We start from the raw sequence: 19465 nt of genomic DNA, 5'->3' as shown, positions 1-19465 counted from the left end.
AGCAGGGGGACCCCTCAGCTCCCACCTACAAGGGACACCCTTTGCCTGACAGGGCTGCCAGGTCTGCAGCATTTCCCATGGGGATTATGGCTGTCCCCCTCCTGCTCCATCTGGATCCCTGCTCCCATCCCCACATTTTCCCAGTCCCGTGGCCCCGTGCATCATGAGAGGGACACGCTCCTCCAGTAACAGGACATCTGCTGCCTACTCAGGGTCTCCAGAGGGGCACGTGGTACGGATGAAAACCTCATCCCTTCTCCCAAGACAGCGTGGAGCAGCAGTAGAGCCGGCAGGGACTCTCCAGGGACACGACAGACCGAGCCACCCACAGCCAGCCCTGAAAACTGGGGATGTGTGGGCCAGTCCAGTGGAGCACTGGGACAAATGCTGGGGCACAAGCTCCAGCTTTGGGATGGCTTTTTCCTCGAGAGGAGCAGGGGGGTGGAGGGGATTAGGGGCATGGAGGAAGGGGATGGCAGCAGAGACAGTGGCACTCGGGCTGGTGGTGCTTTGCTTGGAGCGGGCTCAGCTCCACCCCGGCCCCCCAAAGGCAGGAAAACCCGCGCGCAGATCCCGGGAATGAGCAGGACAAGGAGGAGCTGAGCGACTCAGTTGTTTATTGGGGGGTTGTGGCAGCCCAGCCCAGGGGCTCGGCTCACTCGGTGATGCTGCGGAAGGACTGGACGGCGGGACTGGCCGCTCCCCACTCCACGGGCTTGCGGTACTCCCCCTTGGGCAGCAGGTACTGCCGGCCCCGGTAGTTGGGGTGCTCGTAGAAAACCCAGACGCCCTCCAGCACCCTGCAGGCGTGCACCTCACGCATGTGCCACTCCTCCATGACCGAGGGGCAGTCTTCGGTGGCTTCGAACATCTGCCCCCCGAAATCGCCCTTCTCGAACACCTGGATGTGGCCCCGGCCTCCACTCGGCTGGAAAAAAGGGAGAGAAAGTCATGGAATCGTGGAATGCTTTGTTTGGGTTGGAAGGGACATAAAGATCATTGAGTTCCATCCCCTGTCATGGGCAGGGACACCTTCCACTAGCCCAGGTTGCTCCAAGTCCCTTCCAGCCTTGCCTTGGACACTTCCAGGGGTGGGGCAGCCACAGCTTCTGTGGGCAACCTGATGACCAAGTGTGGGAGGGAGGTATCCCCATGTCCTGGCTCTGACAGTCACCAGCACGTGGGAGCAGAGCTGGGGCACAGTCAGACTCAAACACAGTCAGGTCCAAACCACCCCCCAGCACACCAGGCCAGGGCTGAACAGCTCGTGTCAGACCCCAAAAGCACCGGAGGGAGGCAGGGGGGTAAATGCTGACGTGCACAGAGGGTACAGAAGCACCGAGCCAGGGCAGAGCAGCTCCAGCTCAAAGCCCATCCCGGCCCTGGCTCTGCAGGCAGGAGGCTGCAGGCAGGGACAGGGATAAGGCCAGGTCAGCAGTGCCGGGATCACTATCCCGGGCAGGCTTGAGCCCTTCAGCCACCCCCTGTGAGCGTCTGGAGAGACAGACCCCCCCTCCATGCCCGGCTCCTCTAGCAGCGAGGAGTTTAACGAGCTGCTGAGCCCAGCGGAGCCGTCGGGCAGCAGGGCGGGTGTTTCCCGCCGGGATTGGAAGCGCTGCTCCGCCCCAAGGCACCGCGGCAGCTTTTAATCTGCAGCTGCCTGGACACCCCTTCCCCCGCCTCCCCGGCCGTCCCAACCCGCTCCCTCCTCGCTCTGCGGGGTCTCAGAGTCTCCCCCAGGGCAGGAGGGAAAGCCAGGTACCAGGTGGATGTGCAGGATAAGGCTCCCACATTTCATCCTGCTGGGGGAAGCTGTGTTACATCTCCCACGTGTGTTGACTCCATCTCTTATGCCAGATCAGTGCTCCGAAGGGGCTGGAAACTCTCCCTGCCCTCTGCAAAGGGATTTAGACTCGGCTCAAACCCATAACAGGCTCAGAGAGGTGTTAGACCCCCAGACAGAAAAGGAAAACCCCTTCTCAGCTGTGAGACCTGCTCCGTGCAGTGGGAATTCGTGGCTGTGCTTCAAGCCAGCTGCACACAGATCACCAGTGTCTGTCCCACTGCTGGCAAAACCTCAGCAGCAGCACCAACCCACACTCCACCCACACTCCCAGTTCTAAAGGGTGCTTCTCCCCTGAGGTTTTCCAGAAGGATCATTCCCTCTGCTCCTTTCTCCCCATCATCATTTTGGAGGGGATGAGCACAGTTCCTGTGCTGCAGCTGGGAGACACACTCCTAAAACCAGGAGATGCCAGGCTGCTCCAAGCATGTCCAAGAGGGCTCCAGGCATCCCTCCCACTGCTGGGCACTCCAGGGTTGCTCCTGGGACTCGTCTCTCCATGCCCAGAGAGGCTTGATGACACTGAGAGCCAGTTCCCTGTATCAGAAAGGAGCCTTGGTTTGCCAGAGAACAACAAACTGGTCCTCAAAAAAAATGCTCCTGCAAAATCCACATCCCACTGTTACAGGTCTTGTGCCCACCATCAGTTGGATCAGTTGGCAGCACACCAGGGAAAAGGCAAACCTTGGAGCGACCTGCCCAGACACCAAAGTCCCTAAAGAAACATGCAGATGAAACCAGGCTGATGTTCCTATGGAAACCCAGCCCCACTCAAAGGGATCTGCAGTCCAGAGCGGGAAAGATTTACCTTCTCCCCTCGCCAAACACTTTGCCATTCCCAGGGCAGGACTGCAGGAACAAATCCCCCACAGCCACCCTCTCCACGGGTCCCCAGGAAGATGGGGGCCACCCACATGAAACCCTTCCCTGATAAATGAATCCCCCCAGCCCTCGGGCAGAGGCGACACTCACGATCTGGATGTACTTGCAGGAGCCCAGGCGGTCGTTGAGGCCCATCCAGTGGTGGTAGTCGGGGTACTCGCCGTGTGTCAGCACGTACATGTTCCCCGCGTAGTTGGGCCTCTCGTAGGCCACCCAGGTGCCTCCATCCACACGGATTGAGTTGCAGCGGTTCAGGTAGGTGTGGAAGTCGGGGCAGTCGCTGTCACACTCGTAGTAGCGGCCGAGGAAGTTCTTGTCTTCATAGAAGGTGACCTGAAACAGGCAGAGGAAGGGAAGGGGGGAGGTTCCTCATCCCAGCACATTGTGGCGCGAAACGTCTGAAAACGGAGCCCTCAGGATGTCAAAAATCATCAGGGCCAACCCCTGAGCAGGACCAACTGCGGGCAGTCCACCAGCCTGGCCCCAGCGCCTCCGGCCCCCACCGAGGTCTTGCCTTTCCCAGCCCCTCATTCTGTCCCAGTCACAGAATCACAAAATCAAATGGGTTGGAAAAGACCTCCGGGATCATCAAGTCCAACCCTTGATCCATGGGCTGTGGTTCCCAGCCCATGGCACTGATGCCACATCCAGTCTCACCTTCAACACCTCCAGGGACGGTGACTCCACCCCCTCCCTGGGCAGCCCATTCCAATGGCTGAGCACTGTCTCTGTGAAAAATCCAACCCAATGCTCCTTTGGTGAAATTCCTGTCCTGTTTCCAGCAAAACTCTATTAAAATAATTCCCTCCCACCTCCTCTAGATCAGGAGTTACTAAATTCTGGCCAAGGGAGCCATGAGAAGTCAATGGACTGTACAAAGCAGCATTTCTGGGGACACGGGTTAGTGGTGGCTCTGGCAGTGCTGGGTTAACAGCTGGACTTGGTGACCTTAGAGGGCTTTTCCAGCCTTCATGATTCCATGATTTCCTTTATACCGGCTCACCAAGTGTTGGCAGCAAGATCTTTCCTCCCAGGCCATGCCTTCCAGCCCATTCTCTTTGTTCCTGCTCCAACAACCCACAACTTCCCTTCTCAAAACTCACTGCCAAAAGCTGGACATCACACAAGCTTTGCCCGTGCCAACAGAAACTAAAGGAGCATTCCATGGACATGGAGTACCAGAGATCTTTGGACAACCAAGGACTGCATTTGCAGTTGGCTTGTTCCGCTGCAAGCCCATAATACAGCTGACAAATTCCCAATCCATCACCACATTTGTTTCCCAGGAGCTGCTCTACAGCCAGGCTGACCCCAAAGCACCTTGTTTAGGGACATTTTATCCTGATTTGATCACTGCTTGGAAATGACCTCAAGAGCTGGTGAGCAAATGCCATTCCTCTCACCCAAGGCATCACCCAGCCAGCCCTGGAGAGGCGACCCATTTTTTCCTTAAAAACCCCTTCATGGAATATTGCCAAGCCCTAGACCAGACCAGTCCTTTCTCCAGTCCCATTTTTAGATCATCTCAGCTGACAATTGTTCATCAAGAGCTGCTCTTTTTAATGAGGGTTCCTGAGCCATCATGTCTATCCTGACACATCCCTTGCTTGCTCGGGACACCAGATGCTCTAGAGATCTAAACACCCAACATTCAGTATCCCACAATCCATTTTCCCCATGGTTTTTCCACAGCTTGAGTATTAAGATTCCTTTTGCTCCTGGCTGGCTGTACCTCACCCATGGTGCTTTGGTTACTGGTAACAGCCCCGCTGTTAAAAACATCATTCATTGTCATGGTCCCAACCCAAATCTGGGACAACTCGCTCGCTTTTTATTTTTAATCATTTATTTTGTGCTAAGAATTAAGTCAGCCACAGTTTTCCTGGAGCTGGTTGGTCAGGGTGTCCCACCAGCCTGACCAGGTATCTGGGGAGTCGGACTGACCCTGCCAGAGGATTCATGTCAGTGGACATTTCTTGGGATAATGTTATTTCCCTCACATTTTCCTCTTAATTTCAAGGACTGATCTCCCATCACGAAGCAGTTGGCAAGTACCGAACAACCTGTCCCCACATCTCTCCCTCCTGAGCCAGCTCTTCCCACCTTCGTGCAACAGAGAGCTGGGAATCACCACCACCTTTCCTGCAGGGAATAAAGCCTGTGACAGGTGTGCACTGCAATGCCCAGTTCCCGTTTTCCCACACTGCCACTCCTGGGCAGCTGACCATGGCCAGGCCTTCCCGGCCACAACCCACTGCCATTTTCCAGGTCCTGCTTCTGGATCTTTTTCCCCAGAGGCGTCATCTGGAAAATCTGCCGGCATGACCCAGAGGCAACCCCAAAAGCCCTGTTCACGGAGGTTCAGCATCAGCCTCTTCCCGAAGCCAGGGGTCAAGGAAGCCACAGCATCCCTGTAAAACCCTGCAGGGATCCATCTCTTCCCGGCTCAGCCATTATCCACCACTGGGATGCCTGAGGAGTTCTCCCCCTCTCCAAACTCATTCTCCAAGCTCTGATCCACAGTCCCACCCTTGTCCATGCAGAGGGTCCAGCATTGTCGACGAGCTCTGCCCAGCATCTGTAAGACCATGGGTCTGGTCTCCAGGCAGAAGGATCCCTGGAAGTGTCCTTCTCCAGGCTGAATGAGGCTCGGAGCAACCTGGGCTAGTAGAAGGTGTCCCTGCCCATGGCAGGGGGTAGAACTGGATGGGATTTAAGGTCCCTTCCAACTCAAACCATTCCAGGATTTAATGATGTTCCTTCCCCACCCAGCCTAACACAGCCAAACTGGACCTTGGCAAAGCTCCCTGGTGTTCCCAGGAGACCATTTTCCAAGAGCACATCAAGGCTTTTCCCACAGAACCGTGACCAACCAAAGCGCTGCTCCTTGGTTTATTCTGGGAATACTTAAGGAGAGGGGGAATCCTGCCCACCCATTCTCCACCACAGCCCTTTGCACACACCCTCAACTCATTTCAGAGCTTCTCATCCCAGTTTTCCTCGGGGATTCAGGCACAAAAGGAGCAGGTTGATGTTTTCACCCGTAGAATAATGACACAGTTAGAGATTTCAATTCCAGACTCTCACTCCCAGGCAAATCACCTTCCTTCAGCAAAACCCTCAAGGTGCTCTGCTTATATTTAACCTCTCCCTACCCAAACCTTCCCCTTTGGGGCTTACCTGGCAGGTGCCACATTTGCCAAAGCAGATGTTCCTTATGGGAGTAAAACTCTTACTCCCTAGGTCATCTCACCTCAGTTATCACATATTTCTTCCCAACAGCAGCTCAGCTGGAAGGAAACTCTTAAAAACAAATCTAATAGTGCCCATTGCCTTCTGTGCCAGCAGTGACCCCTCTCCAGGGCAGATCACTCGCTGAGGTTGTGAGAAATGGTGTTTAATTCTCTCCTTTGTGCTTTTCTTCTCCCTGGAATGTGCTAAACAAGAGCATGGAATAGAGAAAAGATAACTCCTCCTGGGCATCTTGCTGCACCTCAGCAGCACATAATCCATGGATTCCTGTGGCACACTGGGAGGGGACACAGCTTCGGGCAGACTGTGCTCAAGGCTCTCCAAGGGACGGGAGACTCCAGGATGGAGCAGTTACGATTCCCCTGCACTTATTTTAGGCACAGGGACAGAAAGATTGTACCCCTGAGACCCCAGAGCCACCAGCACACCCTCCTCAGATCTCCAGACTAACAGCCAAGCCTTGTGCCAAGGGCAGAGTCGAGAGGAATGAGGAGAAGCCGAGACCCAATCCGGATCTTCCACAGCATCGCCCGGTGCCTGCAAACCCACTGTGCCTCCCACATCCCCTTGGGTCTTCCAGCCTCCACAGGTTACAAGGAATCCAACCCAAAAGCAAAACTTAGAACCTCTGCCCACAGCTTCTTACCAGGTGTTTGACATTCCACGGGGGAAACTGGCCACCATTCCGAGGCTCTCACCCTCCTTCCCTGTCCCAGCTGCTCCTCCCTGCCCGGTCCCAACCCTGCCACGAGGTCACCAACCAGCTCTGCTCAACTCAAGGCTGAGGAACACGGCACCAGAGCTGGATCCCCACCTGACACAGCACTCCAGCTGAAGCTGAGCCTCCTGATCTACCTCCCTGTCTGGTTTAAATTCAGCCCTGCCGATTCCACCGAATCCCAAGGCCGGTTCACATCCCGCAGGGAATGCTATTCCCTTTGGCGCCACGGCCGTCGTTCAGGAGTCTTTCTGTTGCTCCACCATGGAAGGGGGATGTGGCAGCTGCTGCAGCTGTTGGGAGTCAGGTTCTCCCAAGGAAGCCTTCCAGGAGACTCCGCTCTGCAAACCCAGCTCGTCGCATTCCCTGCGGGCCCAGCGCCCTCTGCCCCCAGTTCACAAGGCATCAGCTCCTGCTGATTTCAAACCATTTTAACATGTCCCCTCACCAGTCACTGCACTCAACTCCATCCTCTGGCAGAGCCCCACCCAGAGGAACCAGCCAAAACCTGGGAAAAGACTTGGGAGGGGCTCCCCTCCACGTGAGGAGGGATTTGAGGCTTCTCCTCTTGCCCACCCACCGGTAGAGGGGGAAGCTGTCAGCAGAGCAAGGAAAACAAAGTTTCTCCACAGCTTACTCCTGATAAATTCTGAGCTGTTATCCAAAATGATGAATATACTGCAATTCAACTTACCTTGGTTCCAGCTCTGGACATTTTCCGTTCCAGCCAAGCTCCCCTGTGCCGGAGGAACGTCAGGAGCTGTTACAAACAGCCAGGAGCCGAGGTGCCCTTTTTATAACGGGCTTGTTTTAAACCAGACAGCCGCTTTGTCATGAGAATAGGATCCAAAAATTGAGTCAGTGATTCTGAGGCTATAGCCGATTTCCAGAAAAGCAAACAGGATTATGGAATAAAGGAAGGCTTCGCCATCCTCCCTTTGTTACCATTTGCTGAGTCAGAACACCAAAACTCTGCCAAACGCACTCAAAACACGCAGCCCCCTGCCAAGCCCGGGAGCACGGGGGGCAGTTTGGCTGCTCCCTCCCTTCCCAGCTTGTCAAAGCAGAAGGAACCCTTGTTGGATCGAAGGGACCACCCCCATTCCTAAGGAGGGGACACAGTATTTCTCAGGGACTGTTCTGTGCAGCGAAGGATGCAGTTAAGGAATAACAAACACGAGCTCGGGGCACACGCCACAGGCTTGCAAAGCACAGCCCTGCAATGACAGACTGAAAGCTCTCAGTGGAAACATCTGTGCAGCTTTCCCCAGGACACCCTCAGCTTGATCCACAGTGCTCCAACAGCACCTGACACAGAGGGAAAGAAGGATGCGTGGCGAGTGATCCCACACATCCCACAGTAAAGAATGCTGCCCAAACTCTTGATTGTCTCTGCAGGTGCCACAAATCCAACTCCAAACTCTCCCCCCCAGCACCCGAGGCTGGAGCAGAGGCGTTTTCCCTGCAGCCACGCTCCGGGGGCGGGGAGGCCGCGGCTGGCTGGCTGACACACACCCACCCCCCCGCCAGGGCATTATGAAAAACCACCTCTGCAGCTATTCAGTGCCCCAGCCCAAAGGCTTAGGGAGACAAAGGGACACGAATTTGGCACAGCAGCGCCCGAAACACGCAGCCCCTCTTTCAAATCTGTCAGGACAAGCACTCTCGCAACAGCAGCTCCGCTCAATGCGAGCAGATCTGAGAGCCCGGGGCACACATGCCCACAGCAGCTCCTCTTCCCATTTTAGGTGCCTCCAATCACCCACTGCTGTTGCTCTCGCTTGAATTTATTCATTTTTGAACCCAAATGCTGTTTTATGAAGATCACAGTTCAAGCACGAGCCAGGTCCTATCAGTAGGTGTGGTCTCTTCGCACATCCCTCCTTTAAAAGTTGGTTAAATCTTATAAACTCACCTCACGTGAATATAATGAATATAATGAATATAATAAATATAATAAACTCACCTCACCTGCCAGCCCAGGAGCCAAGGGAGACCTTCAGAAGGATTCTGAAGCTGGGCACACAGAGCACTGTGCCTTCCTCTGACTCTCAGCTTGGAGAGCTCTTCCAAAGGCACCACCAGCTGCTGCTTCCACTCATCCATGCAATGCCTTTCCCTGTTTTCTGAGTTTATTTAGGTGCTCAGCTACAAGTACATCTCCTATAACAGCTCCCACCAGCACAGGAGAATGGTGCTTAGCCAAGCTGATATTCTTTATGAGAAATATGGAAAGCAGCAACAGTGTTTGTATCAAAACCCTGAGCCAGGGCAGCCTTCGAACCCTTCAGCTCCATGGCTGGCAAGAAATCAGGATTTTTCTCTCACTGACTGGTTCCCATTTCATTAAGATTAAAGGTGTTGTGTCTCTCTAACACACCCACTGTACAGGTAACACCCCTTCCCTAGGACAGGTGCCAGGTTTATCCAAGAACTCTGGTTTATTGACATTTGTCAAAACAACGCAACCATGTACAAAAGTTCATTCCACAAAATCCAAGTGCTTACAAAAGTTCATCCCATAAAAACCCCATCACTTAATGCCATCTTCATATTAAAAAAAACCTACCAGATTGCATTCATAAAAAAATCAAACACTTCTTTTTCACATTTCTAAAAGCACTGCAGCTGGTTTGTACCGTGAAATGCAGGTGATGCCCAGGGCCCTGCATCCAGCTCTGTCCCAGCATCCCTGGTGTGTTGGACACCTGCACACATGGACACCCACCATGAGGACAGCTCTACAACAAGGCACAACTCATCATCCTCCAGTGCCATCTCAGTCACCAACAGGATAACTACAGCACATTCCTGGGAAGGCAGCAGTGATCAGGAATCCTAAAGCAGCCAGACAGTGCAAGGCTGGGTGTTGGATCCAGCGGGTCCAGGCAGGACGGCCACAAAGTCTTAATGAGAACTGGGCTGGGGGTATTGCTGCCTGTTCCCTGAGTTCTGGAACAAAATAAAAGGAGCACATTTTACTCCCAACACTAGCAAAGAAAAAGGAATTCAAAGACCAAATCAAAAACAAACCAACTTTCTAAAGGTTTGAAACATGTCATGGCAGAGAAGCGGGATAAGGGCAGATCTCCAGCTCCTAAACCACTTCTGCTCAGGAAGAGACACTACAAAGCAAGAATTAGCCAAAGTTTCACTGTAAGAATTAGCCACAGTCTCACCCAGTTCTCTTTAGCAAAGGTGAGATGGGTAAATAGACATCAATCCACACGGTTCCTTTGAAAGAGCAGCTATTCCAACCAGCTGGACATCCCATTATGTGCAACATGCCCATGTTGTGCCTTTACAGATGTCTCCAACAAACCAAACTTAACAACAAGGCAGGTGCTGAGGACACAGATTTCCACTGAAAAAGGGGGTTTTGACAGCAAAATAAGAACTAAAACCAAATGCAAGGCTTTGGGGAGAACATTCACTGAACAGCCTCCTGCTTTTTGTGCCTCTGCCTTGGCTGTGCACGAAACAGTTCTTGTAGGTAGAGAAGAACCAGGAGGAACAGGCCTTTCACTCACCCTTCCTCTCCTTCTGTGCTGAGGAATGGGATGTTATCCTGCTGCCTGCTTGGATCCCATGGCAAGGGGGACGAGGCTGTCCAGCTGCTGCCGGTTCCCCGTCTGCACCAGCCACTCGTAGAACTTGTTTTCTACCAACGCCTGGAGCCGCTTCCTCTGATCCCTGAAGCCAAAAGATCAACAGGGAAGTATGGAAAAATCACATTTATTTATAGTGTTATGCTACTGCCTCACCTGCACTACCTAAACAAGCCTCCAGATATACCAGGAAGAGCCAGGCTTGGCTCCTGAACCCTCTGGACCAGGAATAGAAGGTTTTTACCAAGGGAATATGATGATAATGAATCCTAAAGGCAGAACTTGGTGGAGTCAGAGGGGCCATATAAACTTCCCCATCCCACCAGCACAACCACCCTGCTCCACAGGGCTACCTCCACTTAGCTCTCAGAGCACAGATTAAAAACTGTCTGAAAAGAGAGAAAAATGAGTATTAGTAACCAATGTTTAAGCACTAAGGACTCAAAATTCTGTTCTGACAGCACCTGGAAGATAAAGGATGGAGATCAGGGGAAAAAAATGCACATATAAACACCCCTCAAATAATTCCTGTTGCTGGTAATTAACTTTTGGGGTGGTTTTGATAAACCCAGCAGTCACAGGGTGTTCCACAGCTCAGGTTCCCTGGCACTGCTCAGATGCCCAAGAGCATCTCCAGAACAGCATCCCAGCCCTCTAGGATCAGCTCACCTCTGGAATTTGTTAAGCCAAAAGTGGTACAGCTGTTGAGCAGCTCCTGCTGGACTTTTTCCATGAGTTTACACAATTCATTTCTGAACACCAATAAAACGTGAACATTTTTTAATATTCTGGAGATTTTATGTGGGTTTGCTTTGAACCCATTCCTAATTTGATGTGCTGATCCCATCCTGTACTGGGAAAAGCAGGAAACCAGCTCCAGAGGAGGCCACTAAGATAATCAAACTGATGGAGCAGCTCTGCTGGGAGGAAAGGCTGAGAGAATTGGGATTGTTCAGCCTGGAGAAGACAAGCTTCAGGGGGACCTGATTGTGGCCTTTCAATACTTGAAGGAGCTACAGGAAAGATGGAGAGAGACTATTTCCAAGGGCTGGAGTGACAGGACAAGGGGAATGGCTTCCCACTGCCAGAGGGCAGGGTTAGATGGGATAGTGGGAAAAAACTCTTCCCTGGGAGGGTGGGGAGGCCCTGGCACAGGTTGCCCAGAGAAGCTGTGGCTGCCCCATCCCTGGAAGTGTCCAAGGCCAGGCTGGACAGGGCTTGGAGCAACCTGGGCTAGTGGAAGGTGTCCCTGCCCATGGCAGGGGGTGGAACCTGGCTGGATTTTTAAGGTCCCTTCCAACCCAGGCTATTCTATGATTCTATTCCTTTTTGTCCCCCTCAGCTCCATGTACCCATCCCTTTTTTCCAAGTTAAAGGTTGCTCTTTGTACAGATTCCATTGGAGCCATTCCCCAAAAAGCAGGGTTCTGGGACAGAACTAACCCAAATTCCTCCTCAGCAAACACAAAGGCAGCCACTTCTTTCTTCCCTTATGGATTTATCTTCTCCAAGTGCTTTTTCTCTACCTTGATCTGCTACTGACCCTGAAAGACTTTCTGTCTGACACGCTTGGAAAATGAATAAACAGGATTTTATGCTTTTGCAAGTTGCTCCTCAAGCTGTCTTACTGCTCCTGTCTTACTGGGGTTTTACTTTCAGCCTGGCAGGATTTACATTCTTTTTTTGCCCCACTTTCCTCATTCAGACAACTTCAACTTCTTGAGAGACGTCTTCTTATTTCTAACATTCCCTTTCACCTCCCACTCGAGCACGGCGGCTTTTTCCTTTCTACAAGCCCGATATCCTGTTTGCTCTAAGCTTCCTACTTGTCTCCCCAGTTGTTTCCCTGCCTGCAGGAGACAAGAGAGACATTTTCCACTGTCAGCTGCCCACTTTCTTTTCAACAAGCTTCTAAACTTGCCACAGTTTTCCCCCCTTTTATGGAATAAGCCACTCCAGGAGTGAGCTCTTGTCTCCTGCGACTGCAGGATGGCAACTCTAAGCACATCATCCCTGTTTCCTCACACTCCTTTAACAGGAAAGTTCTGACAGGCCAAACACCTTCCCAAAACCCTGGGGGGGAAGAAGCACCCCAGTTGGAGGGGGAAGCACCTTGGATGAGCTGATGGACACAAGGGATGACTCCAGCCTCTTTGCTCTCTGCTGTTCTTGATGACTCAGGGCTGGGAGTTTGAAGGTTTTCACACCTCTGTCCCCACCTCTGGGTCAGGACTGCTCTGCCACCCTCCTCCTGTAGCAAAATCCTGCCCCAGAATCCTTTCTCTCTCCCAGTCTAGAGTTCTTTCAAACTGCCCATTCCTCCATGCTCAGCACAGAGGAACCTGGATTTCAGAAAGGAACACGGGAAGTGGAGGGAGCTCCTCCAAAACCAGGAATCATCAAACGGGCCAGAACTCTTCAGCCTGGTACAAGGGGAAGCATTGACAGTTTGCCTCCTATTCCATATTTCCCAGGGATATACCCCTCCCAGATCACTGCTATCAGCACTCAGTCACACCCTGGTACCACTCAGCAACTGAGCACAGAACAGAAAAAAAACCTACACAGCTTAAGCTCAGTTTAGGGAACAAAACTTGTTCTTATCAAGTCTTTACAAATGGATGTTTGAAATAGGGGTTCTATCCCCAAAATGTGCTTGCAAACAAAGCTGGGCAGAGGATTCCATGGGATCAGCTCGAGAGGAATTTCAAAGTTCCTGTCCCAGACTGATCTGCTGCCATGATCCACAGGCACATTCCCAGCTCTCCTCAACAAGGGATGGGACAGTCATTTAAAGCTTCAATCTCAAGGTGAAGGGGGGCTGAGAGGGACCCCAGGCAGCTGCAGGACAGTGATGTGGTTCAGGGCACACACCCAGCCCTGCCCACAGCACTGGCAGCAGAACAGAGAGTGGAGAGGGCCCAGAGTCATAAACGCTCCCTGCCAGGGTGGATCCCTGCCCTCAGCAGTGTCCAGGAATGCTTTCCCTGCAGCCTCACGAGCCGGGAAAATGCAACCATGAGAAAGCACCTCCTTCAGAGCAGTGTGGGCAGTGGGGTGAGGGAGGGGATTCTCCCCCTTTACTCCACTTGGTGAGTCCCCCCCTTGCTGTGCTGCCTCCAGCTCTGGGGTCCCAACATAACAAGGATGTGGAGCTGCTGGAGCAAATCCAGGAGGCCATGGAGATGCTCCAAGGGCTGGAGACCCTCTGCTCTGGAGCCAGGCTGGGAGAGCTGGAGGTGTTCACCTGGAGAAGAGAAGGATCCAGGGAGACCTAAAGCCCCTTCCAGAGCCTAAAGGGGCTCCAGGAGAGCTGGAGAGGGAGTTTGGAAAACAGCCTGGAGAGACAGGACAAGGGGAATGGCTTCCCACTGCCAGAGGGCAGGGTTAGATGGAATGTTGGGAAGAAACTCTTCCCTGGGAGGGTGGGGAGGCCCTGGCACAGGTCACCCAGAGAAGCTGTGGCTGCCCCATCCCTGGCAGTGTCCAAGGCCAGGTTGGATGGGGCTTGGAGCAACCTGGGCTAGTGGAAGGTGTCCTTGCCCATGGAAGCAGGTAGAACGACACATCCTTTAAGGTCCCTTCCAACCCAAACCATCCTGGAATTCCATGACTCGGAGCTACAAGTGTGAGCATTCCCTTCTCACTTTGCCAGCCAGGATTGCTAATGACTGACGCCCTAGAACTGGCCTGCAGGACACGGCTCACCCAACCCAACCCCTCCTTAAAGCATTTTTATGGAACCACATCACAGGAAGCCTCGGGAATGGCTGAGCTCAGCCAGCCCTGCCGGGCACAGCACTCACCTGGTCAGACCCGCCTCCTTCACCGCGCGCTGCCACACCTGCACCCGCTGCTCCCGCTGCCTCAGAGCCTCCTGGTACTCCTGGGGGAGCCCCCCCGGCGTCTCCGTGGTGTCTCCTTCCATCTCAAAGGGAATCACGAAGGTGTAGAAGTCTGAGGGGGGCAGGAGGCGGAACACGCCCGTGTCACTGCTCTCCCTGCACACCAGCATGGGGCTGTCCCAGTAGTTGGGCAGAGTGGCCAAGCCCACCTGAGCCATGTGGTCCTCCAGCATGGGGTAGTGGGTGTGGAAAGGGGCAAAGCTGACCCCCTGGTTCCCCGAGAGGATGAGGGGCTGGGTGGGTGTCAGAGTGTAGAAGGTGCAGCCGGTGGTGGCTGCCAGGGACAGGCGGTGGCAAACCACCATGACCCTGACGCCGTCACAGCTCTGCACGTGCACCGACGTCTCCACGGGGCCCAGCACGAACGTGCTGCTCCGGCACTTCTCGATGGTCACGGAGCTGCCAAAGAACCACAGCACAGTCAGGGGCTGGAAGGGACCTCTGGAATCACCCAGTCCAACCCCCCTGCCAAGGCAGGGTCACCCGGAGCGAGTGACACGGGAACCACGTAGGTTTGGAATGTCTGCAAGAGGGAGACTCCACACCCTCCCTGGGCAGCTCCAGGGCTCTGTTGCCCTCCATGGAAAGATGTTCTTCCTCATGTTGAGGTGGAACTTCTTGTGGTTCAGTCTACGGCCATTGCTACTCATCCTATCACTGGGCACTACTGGGAGGAGCCTGGCACCATCCTGACACCTGCCCTGGAGATACTTATATGGATTGATAGGAACCCCTCTCAGATATTTGTATGGATCAATGAGATATTTCTATGGATCAATGAGATATTTGTATGGATTGATGAGATTCCCTTTCAGAGGAGGTATTTGTATGGATATTCATATGGATCAATTAGATATTTGTATGGATTGATGGGATCCCCTGTCAGGTGAGGTATCTGTATGGGTATCTGAGATATCTGTATGGGTATCTGAGATATCTGTATGGGTATCTGAGATATCTGTAGGGATTGATAAGATCCCCTCTCAGCCTTCCCTTCTCCAGACTAACCAGGTCCAGTTCCCTCAGTCTCTCTTCATCAGAGAGATGTTCCAGTCCCTTCCTCATCCCTCCAGTCCCTTCCCATCCCTCCACTGGATGCTCTCCTTGTCTCTCCTGTCCTGAGGAGCCCAGAGCTGGACCCAGCACTCCCGACGTGCCTCACAGGGCTGAGCAGAGGGGCAGGATCACCTCCCTGACCTGCTGGCAGTGCTCTCCTTGATGTGCCCAGGACCCCACTGGCCCTCCAAGACTGCAGGTGCCTCCCAGGAGAACCAGAACTCACCGGAGGGGGGACAGGAGGTAGATGAAGGACTCGTTGCAGCGATGGATCCTCACGTGGGCCCCCACCAGGGTGTCCGAGCTCTTGGCCAGGGTCTGCTTGTACACCTGGCTCATGATCACCATGGGGGACACCTCGGGCACCACCCGGGCACTGCAGGCAATCTTGGCTCTCCTGGTTGCTCCTTCAACTGCAGAACAAAGGACACAGAAGTTCACTGCCCAGCAACCCTCGGGAAAACAACCAGCCCCACACGTCAAGGATGGCACCTCCTACACCACCCACACCACCCCCAGTCCCCCCTGGGCAGGGCAGCAGCTCAGGGCACTGAGAAACTCCAGACACTGGGAGACATTGGAAGAGCCCAACCACTTCAGGATTATTCACGAGCAGCCAAAGGCCCCGAGAGATCTCCACTTGCAGAAGTCTCTTCCCAAACCCAAGGCTCGGCCTGGCAGGAAGATCCTGAGGGCAGGTTTAAAACTCTGTGTTTTAAACGAGGGAAATGCTCCCCCTAGAGCACAATCCTTGAGCTCTTCCCTGAGCTCCCTAATCCAGGGCCCCTCCTGGGATCCTGCAGCCAGGGAAACACTGAGCCAGTGTCTCTTTCCTGAGGTGGCTCCATGTCCCTGCAGGAGAGAGGCTGGACTGGAGACAAGGAAAGCCAGACCAGTTCCCACCCCACTGCCAGATCCCTGCTCAGCAGGAGGAGCTAAGTTCCTGTTTCTAGGGGTTTTTTCCTAAATTTCTATTTTTCTGTATTTCTACATTGCTTTCAGTATTTCTAAATTTGTATGTTTGTATTTTTCTATTTCTCTCTATTTCTGCATAATTCTTTTTCTATATGTTCTATATTTCTATTTTTCTCTAGATTTTTATAATTTTCCATATTTTCTATACTTCTGTATATTCCCATCACCCCACATATTCCCATCACCCCACATATTCCTACATTGCTATTTTCCATATATTTCTATTTTCCCACATTTTTATTTTCCCACACATTTCCACGTTTCCATTTTCCCACATATTTCTACATTTCTACTTTCCCACATATTTCTATTTTCTCCTATATTTCTGTATTTCTACTTTTCCCACATATTTCAATTTTCCTACATGTTTCTATATTCTTATTTTCCCACATATTCCTACTTTCCTGCATATTCCTACACTTCTATTTTTCCATATATTTTTTCTATTTTCCCACATACTCCTATTTTCCCATTTTCACGCATTTCGATATTGCTATTTTGGCACACATTCCCATTTTCCCACACATTCCCATTTTCCCACACATTCCCATTTTCCCACACATTCCCCTTTTCCCACACATTCCCCTTTTCCCACACATTCTTACATTTCTATTTTTCCGTGTGTTTTTTCTGTTTTCATGCATTTCTATATTCCTATTTTCCAACATATTCCTACTTTCCCACATATTCCTACTTTCCCATTTTCCCACACATCCATATATTCCTATTTCCCACACACTCCCCTTTTCCCACATCCCTATATTCCTATTTCCCACACACTCCCTTTCCCACATCCCTATATTCCTATTTCCCACACGCTCCCCTTTTCCCACATCCCTATATTCCCGTTTCCCCCACGCTCCCACATTCCCAAGCCCATCCGTGCCTCCCAGTGCCCACCTTGCTGTGCCCACGCCAGCTTCCTGCCGGCCCTGATGCAGGCGGTCATTCCCAAGGGGTTGGCGGTGAGGCAGGAGCGGATCCAGCTCTCCAGCCGGGGCAGGGAGAAGGCTCTGGCCCCCTGGGAGAAGCCGTTGTGGGGGTGGCAGGGCGGGCACAGGGCCAGCTCGTGGAGCGGCCGCACCGCCCGGGAAGCGCCCACGGAGCCCTCGAGCAGGAGGCTCAGGGCACCGACGGCCTCCAGGGACACCAGGCTGCTGGAGCTGGAGTGGGACGAGGCCGAGAGCTGCTCCGGCTCCAGCAGCAGCTCCAGCATGTCCAGGAGGTGGCTCTGCACGAAGGCTCGGTGCTCCTGGTCATTCCAGTTCTGGGGGGAGCAGGAAAACACGGGGCAGGTCAGTGCTCCAGGCTGGGAAGCTCCAAGGGCATCAGAGCCCAGAATCTTGCTCAGAATTCCTCTGGAATGTCAAACGTGTGGTTGGGAGAAGCTGGAATCATTAAAAACTCCACGTCAAACACGGAGCTCGTTCCTGCTCTTCCAAGGCACACAAAGCCACCACCCCCCAAAAATTAAACCCCATTTTATTCTAAGTCAAGCAGCAAATATTTTAATCCTAGAAAGCAGCAACGGGCTCTCTCCCAATCCCACCCAAATCCAGGGAGCTCCTGCTGGCACTGGAAGGAAGGGAACAAATCAATAACTGGCAGGCAAGGTCTTGGAGCTGCTCCACTGGAAAAGCCCAGCTGGGCCAGGATTCCAGGATAAAGTGTGTCATCTTCCAGGGTAAAAAGCTGAGGGTCATTTCTCCAATAAACAAAACGGCCTCTGAAAAAATCCTTAGTTCAAATCCTAAAGGACTCATGCCCAGAAAAAAAGCAGGAGACTGGAATTACAGCAGAGCTTAATACAGCCAAGCTTTGCTGAAGGAACACACCTTGTCCTCACCGCCATCTGTTCAAGGATAAAGCTGCCCAGCTCCTCTTTTTAATGATTCCAGCTTGTCCCAACTACATTCCACCAGCTCATCCAGCTCCCAGTAGCACATCCATGCCAGAATTCCAGAGGTTTGCAGCTGCGGTTGCCAATTTGTAACTCACCCTCCCACACAGAGCTGCCCACGGGACACATCCAACTCACTCCTTCCTAAATATTTGGCAGTGATTTAAAAGGAAACAGCATTTCCACGTGGCTGATCTCCAGCTGAACAACCAACTCCCCTCCCTGACACAGAACCTGAGGCCAGGGAACACCCTGGGATCCAATATTCCCACTGGAGCACATGAAAGGAACTACGAAGACGAGAAAAGTCTCCTGTTTGAATAACGGAAAAAAGCGAAGGAGCTGTTGGTCCTTAAAAGGAGAATTGCCAGGACTCACAGGGAATTTTCAGCTGCCTTTGGACTCCAGGAAAGCCTCATGGAAAACTTTTTAAAAACTTTCTATTAAATGCACAGAGAACACAGCAACTCTGCCTCATTTACCATGGAACAGGGAATCTGCACTTGGAGAGAACAACCCAGCCCCTTCCCGACCCCCTCAGGGCAGATCCCAACAGGGGAGAAGCTCCTGCACGTGGAAGATCCCACAGGCACGGGTACCTTATTCCCGCCGGCGGATTTCCCAGGAAAGCCGGGAGATGCGGTCCTGGGGCTGGGCCACTCGTCGCCGAGCAGGGACCTGCGCAGGGACACCTTGTGGAGCTGCTGCACGTACAGGAACAGCAGGAACTGCAGCGTGTCCACGGACAGCTGGAGAGCAGGGAGAGAGGAGGAAGAGTCAGGACCCCCTCTTACACCGGGCCTGGGCTGCCCCTGCCTTAGGCCGGCTCTGGGCTCTTGCCTTGCTCCGCTCCCGCTCCAGCTCCTCGGCGCTGGCACAGGAGGCCTCCGCCTCGGCCCAGCGGAGGCGGCGGGGCGGGTCGGGCTCGAGGAGGCCGCGGAAGAGCTCGAAGTAGAGCCAGGCGAGGTCGCGGTCGAGCTGCAGCTTCCCGCAGGCGATGTGGCGCCAGCGGGGCCAGCGCAGCCGCGGGAAACAGCCCTGGGCGGCCCTGGCGCGGGCGTAGACGGCGGCCTTGCGCAGGTAGTGCGGGGCGAGGCGGGCGGGCGGCGGCGCCGGCAGAGCGCCCACCAGGAACGGCTCGGTGCGCGCCCATAACCGCACCGAGCCCGCCTCCGCCGCCATGGCCGCCGCCTCCGCTTCCGGGTTCCGCCGCGGGCACCACAGAGACGGGCCCTTCCCTCCTGCGCCGGAGCCGCCGCTCATTGGTCGCTCCCCCGGCGTGGGGGCGGGGCTAAGCGACTCACGCGCCGATTGGCTGCGCGGAGGG

The 19465-nt window shown here is 53.5% G+C and overlaps 2 protein-coding genes across 3 annotated transcripts; both read right to left on the bottom strand.

Annotated features, from left to right (window-relative positions):
* Positions 1–600: 600 nt before the first annotated feature.
* CRYGS (crystallin gamma S) lies at positions 601–9003 on the bottom strand. The gene is made up of 3 exons (XM_064666641.1): positions 7390–9003; positions 2816–3058; positions 601–928 (listed from the first exon to the last, which is right to left on the bottom strand). Exons 1-3 carry the CDS (start codon positions 7408–7410, stop codon positions 656–658), a joined length of 537 nt encoding a protein of 178 aa, XP_064522711.1. The 5' UTR covers positions 7411–9003; the 3' UTR covers positions 601–655.
* LOC135419805 (TBCC domain-containing protein 1-like) lies at positions 2957–19320 on the bottom strand. 2 transcript variants are annotated; one of them, XM_064666640.1, is made up of 7 exons: positions 18979–19320; positions 18738–18887; positions 17139–17505; positions 15490–15676; positions 14109–14606; positions 10226–10388; positions 2957–3058 (listed from the first exon to the last, which is right to left on the bottom strand). In XM_064666640.1, the coding sequence occupies exons 1-6, from the start codon at positions 19318–19320 to the stop codon at positions 10259–10261; spliced, it is 1674 nt and encodes a 557-aa protein (XP_064522710.1). In that variant the 3' UTR covers positions 2957–3058; positions 10226–10258. The 2 variants fall into 2 exon arrangements, with proteins under 2 accessions (XP_064522710.1, XP_064522709.1); XM_064666639.1 differs by lacking the exon at positions 2957–3058 and adding an exon at positions 9118–9647.
* Positions 19321–19465: the final 145 nt, after the last annotated feature.

The sequence above is a fragment of the Pseudopipra pipra genome, chromosome 10 (assembly GCF_036250125.1).
Source record: "Pseudopipra pipra isolate bDixPip1 chromosome 10, bDixPip1.hap1, whole genome shotgun sequence".
Lineage (NCBI taxonomy): Eukaryota > Metazoa > Chordata > Aves > Passeriformes > Pipridae > Pseudopipra > Pseudopipra pipra.
Note: the sequence above shows the minus strand (reverse complement) of the source record. Positions and strands in the feature narration are given on the sequence as shown.

Excerpts from the sequence above, each read along its gene's own strand:
- LOC135419805 (XM_064666640.1), bottom strand. The coding sequence starts at position 19,320 with ATGGCGGCGGAGGCGGGCTCGGTGCGGTTATGGGCGCGCACCGAGCCG. Across the intron at positions 17,506-18,737 it reads AATCCGCCGGCGGGAATAAG|AACTGGAATGACCAGGAGCA; the intron begins GTACCCGTGCCT and ends TGCTCCCCCCAG. Across the intron at positions 10,389-14,108 it reads AAGGAGGCGGGTCTGACCAG|GGATCAGAGGAAGCGGCTCC; the intron begins GTGAGTGCTGTG and ends TTTTGGCTTCAG.
- CRYGS (XM_064666641.1), bottom strand. The coding sequence starts at position 7,410 with ATGTCCAGAGCTGGAACCAAG. Across the intron at positions 3,059-7,389 it reads TGTCCAGAGCTGGAACCAAG|GTCACCTTCTATGAAGACAA; the intron begins GTAAGTTGAATT and ends TGCCTGTTTCAG. Across the intron at positions 929-2,815 it reads CCTGCAAGTACATCCAGATC|CCGAGTGGAGGCCGGGGCCA; the intron begins GTGAGTGTCGCC and ends CCTTTTTTCCAG.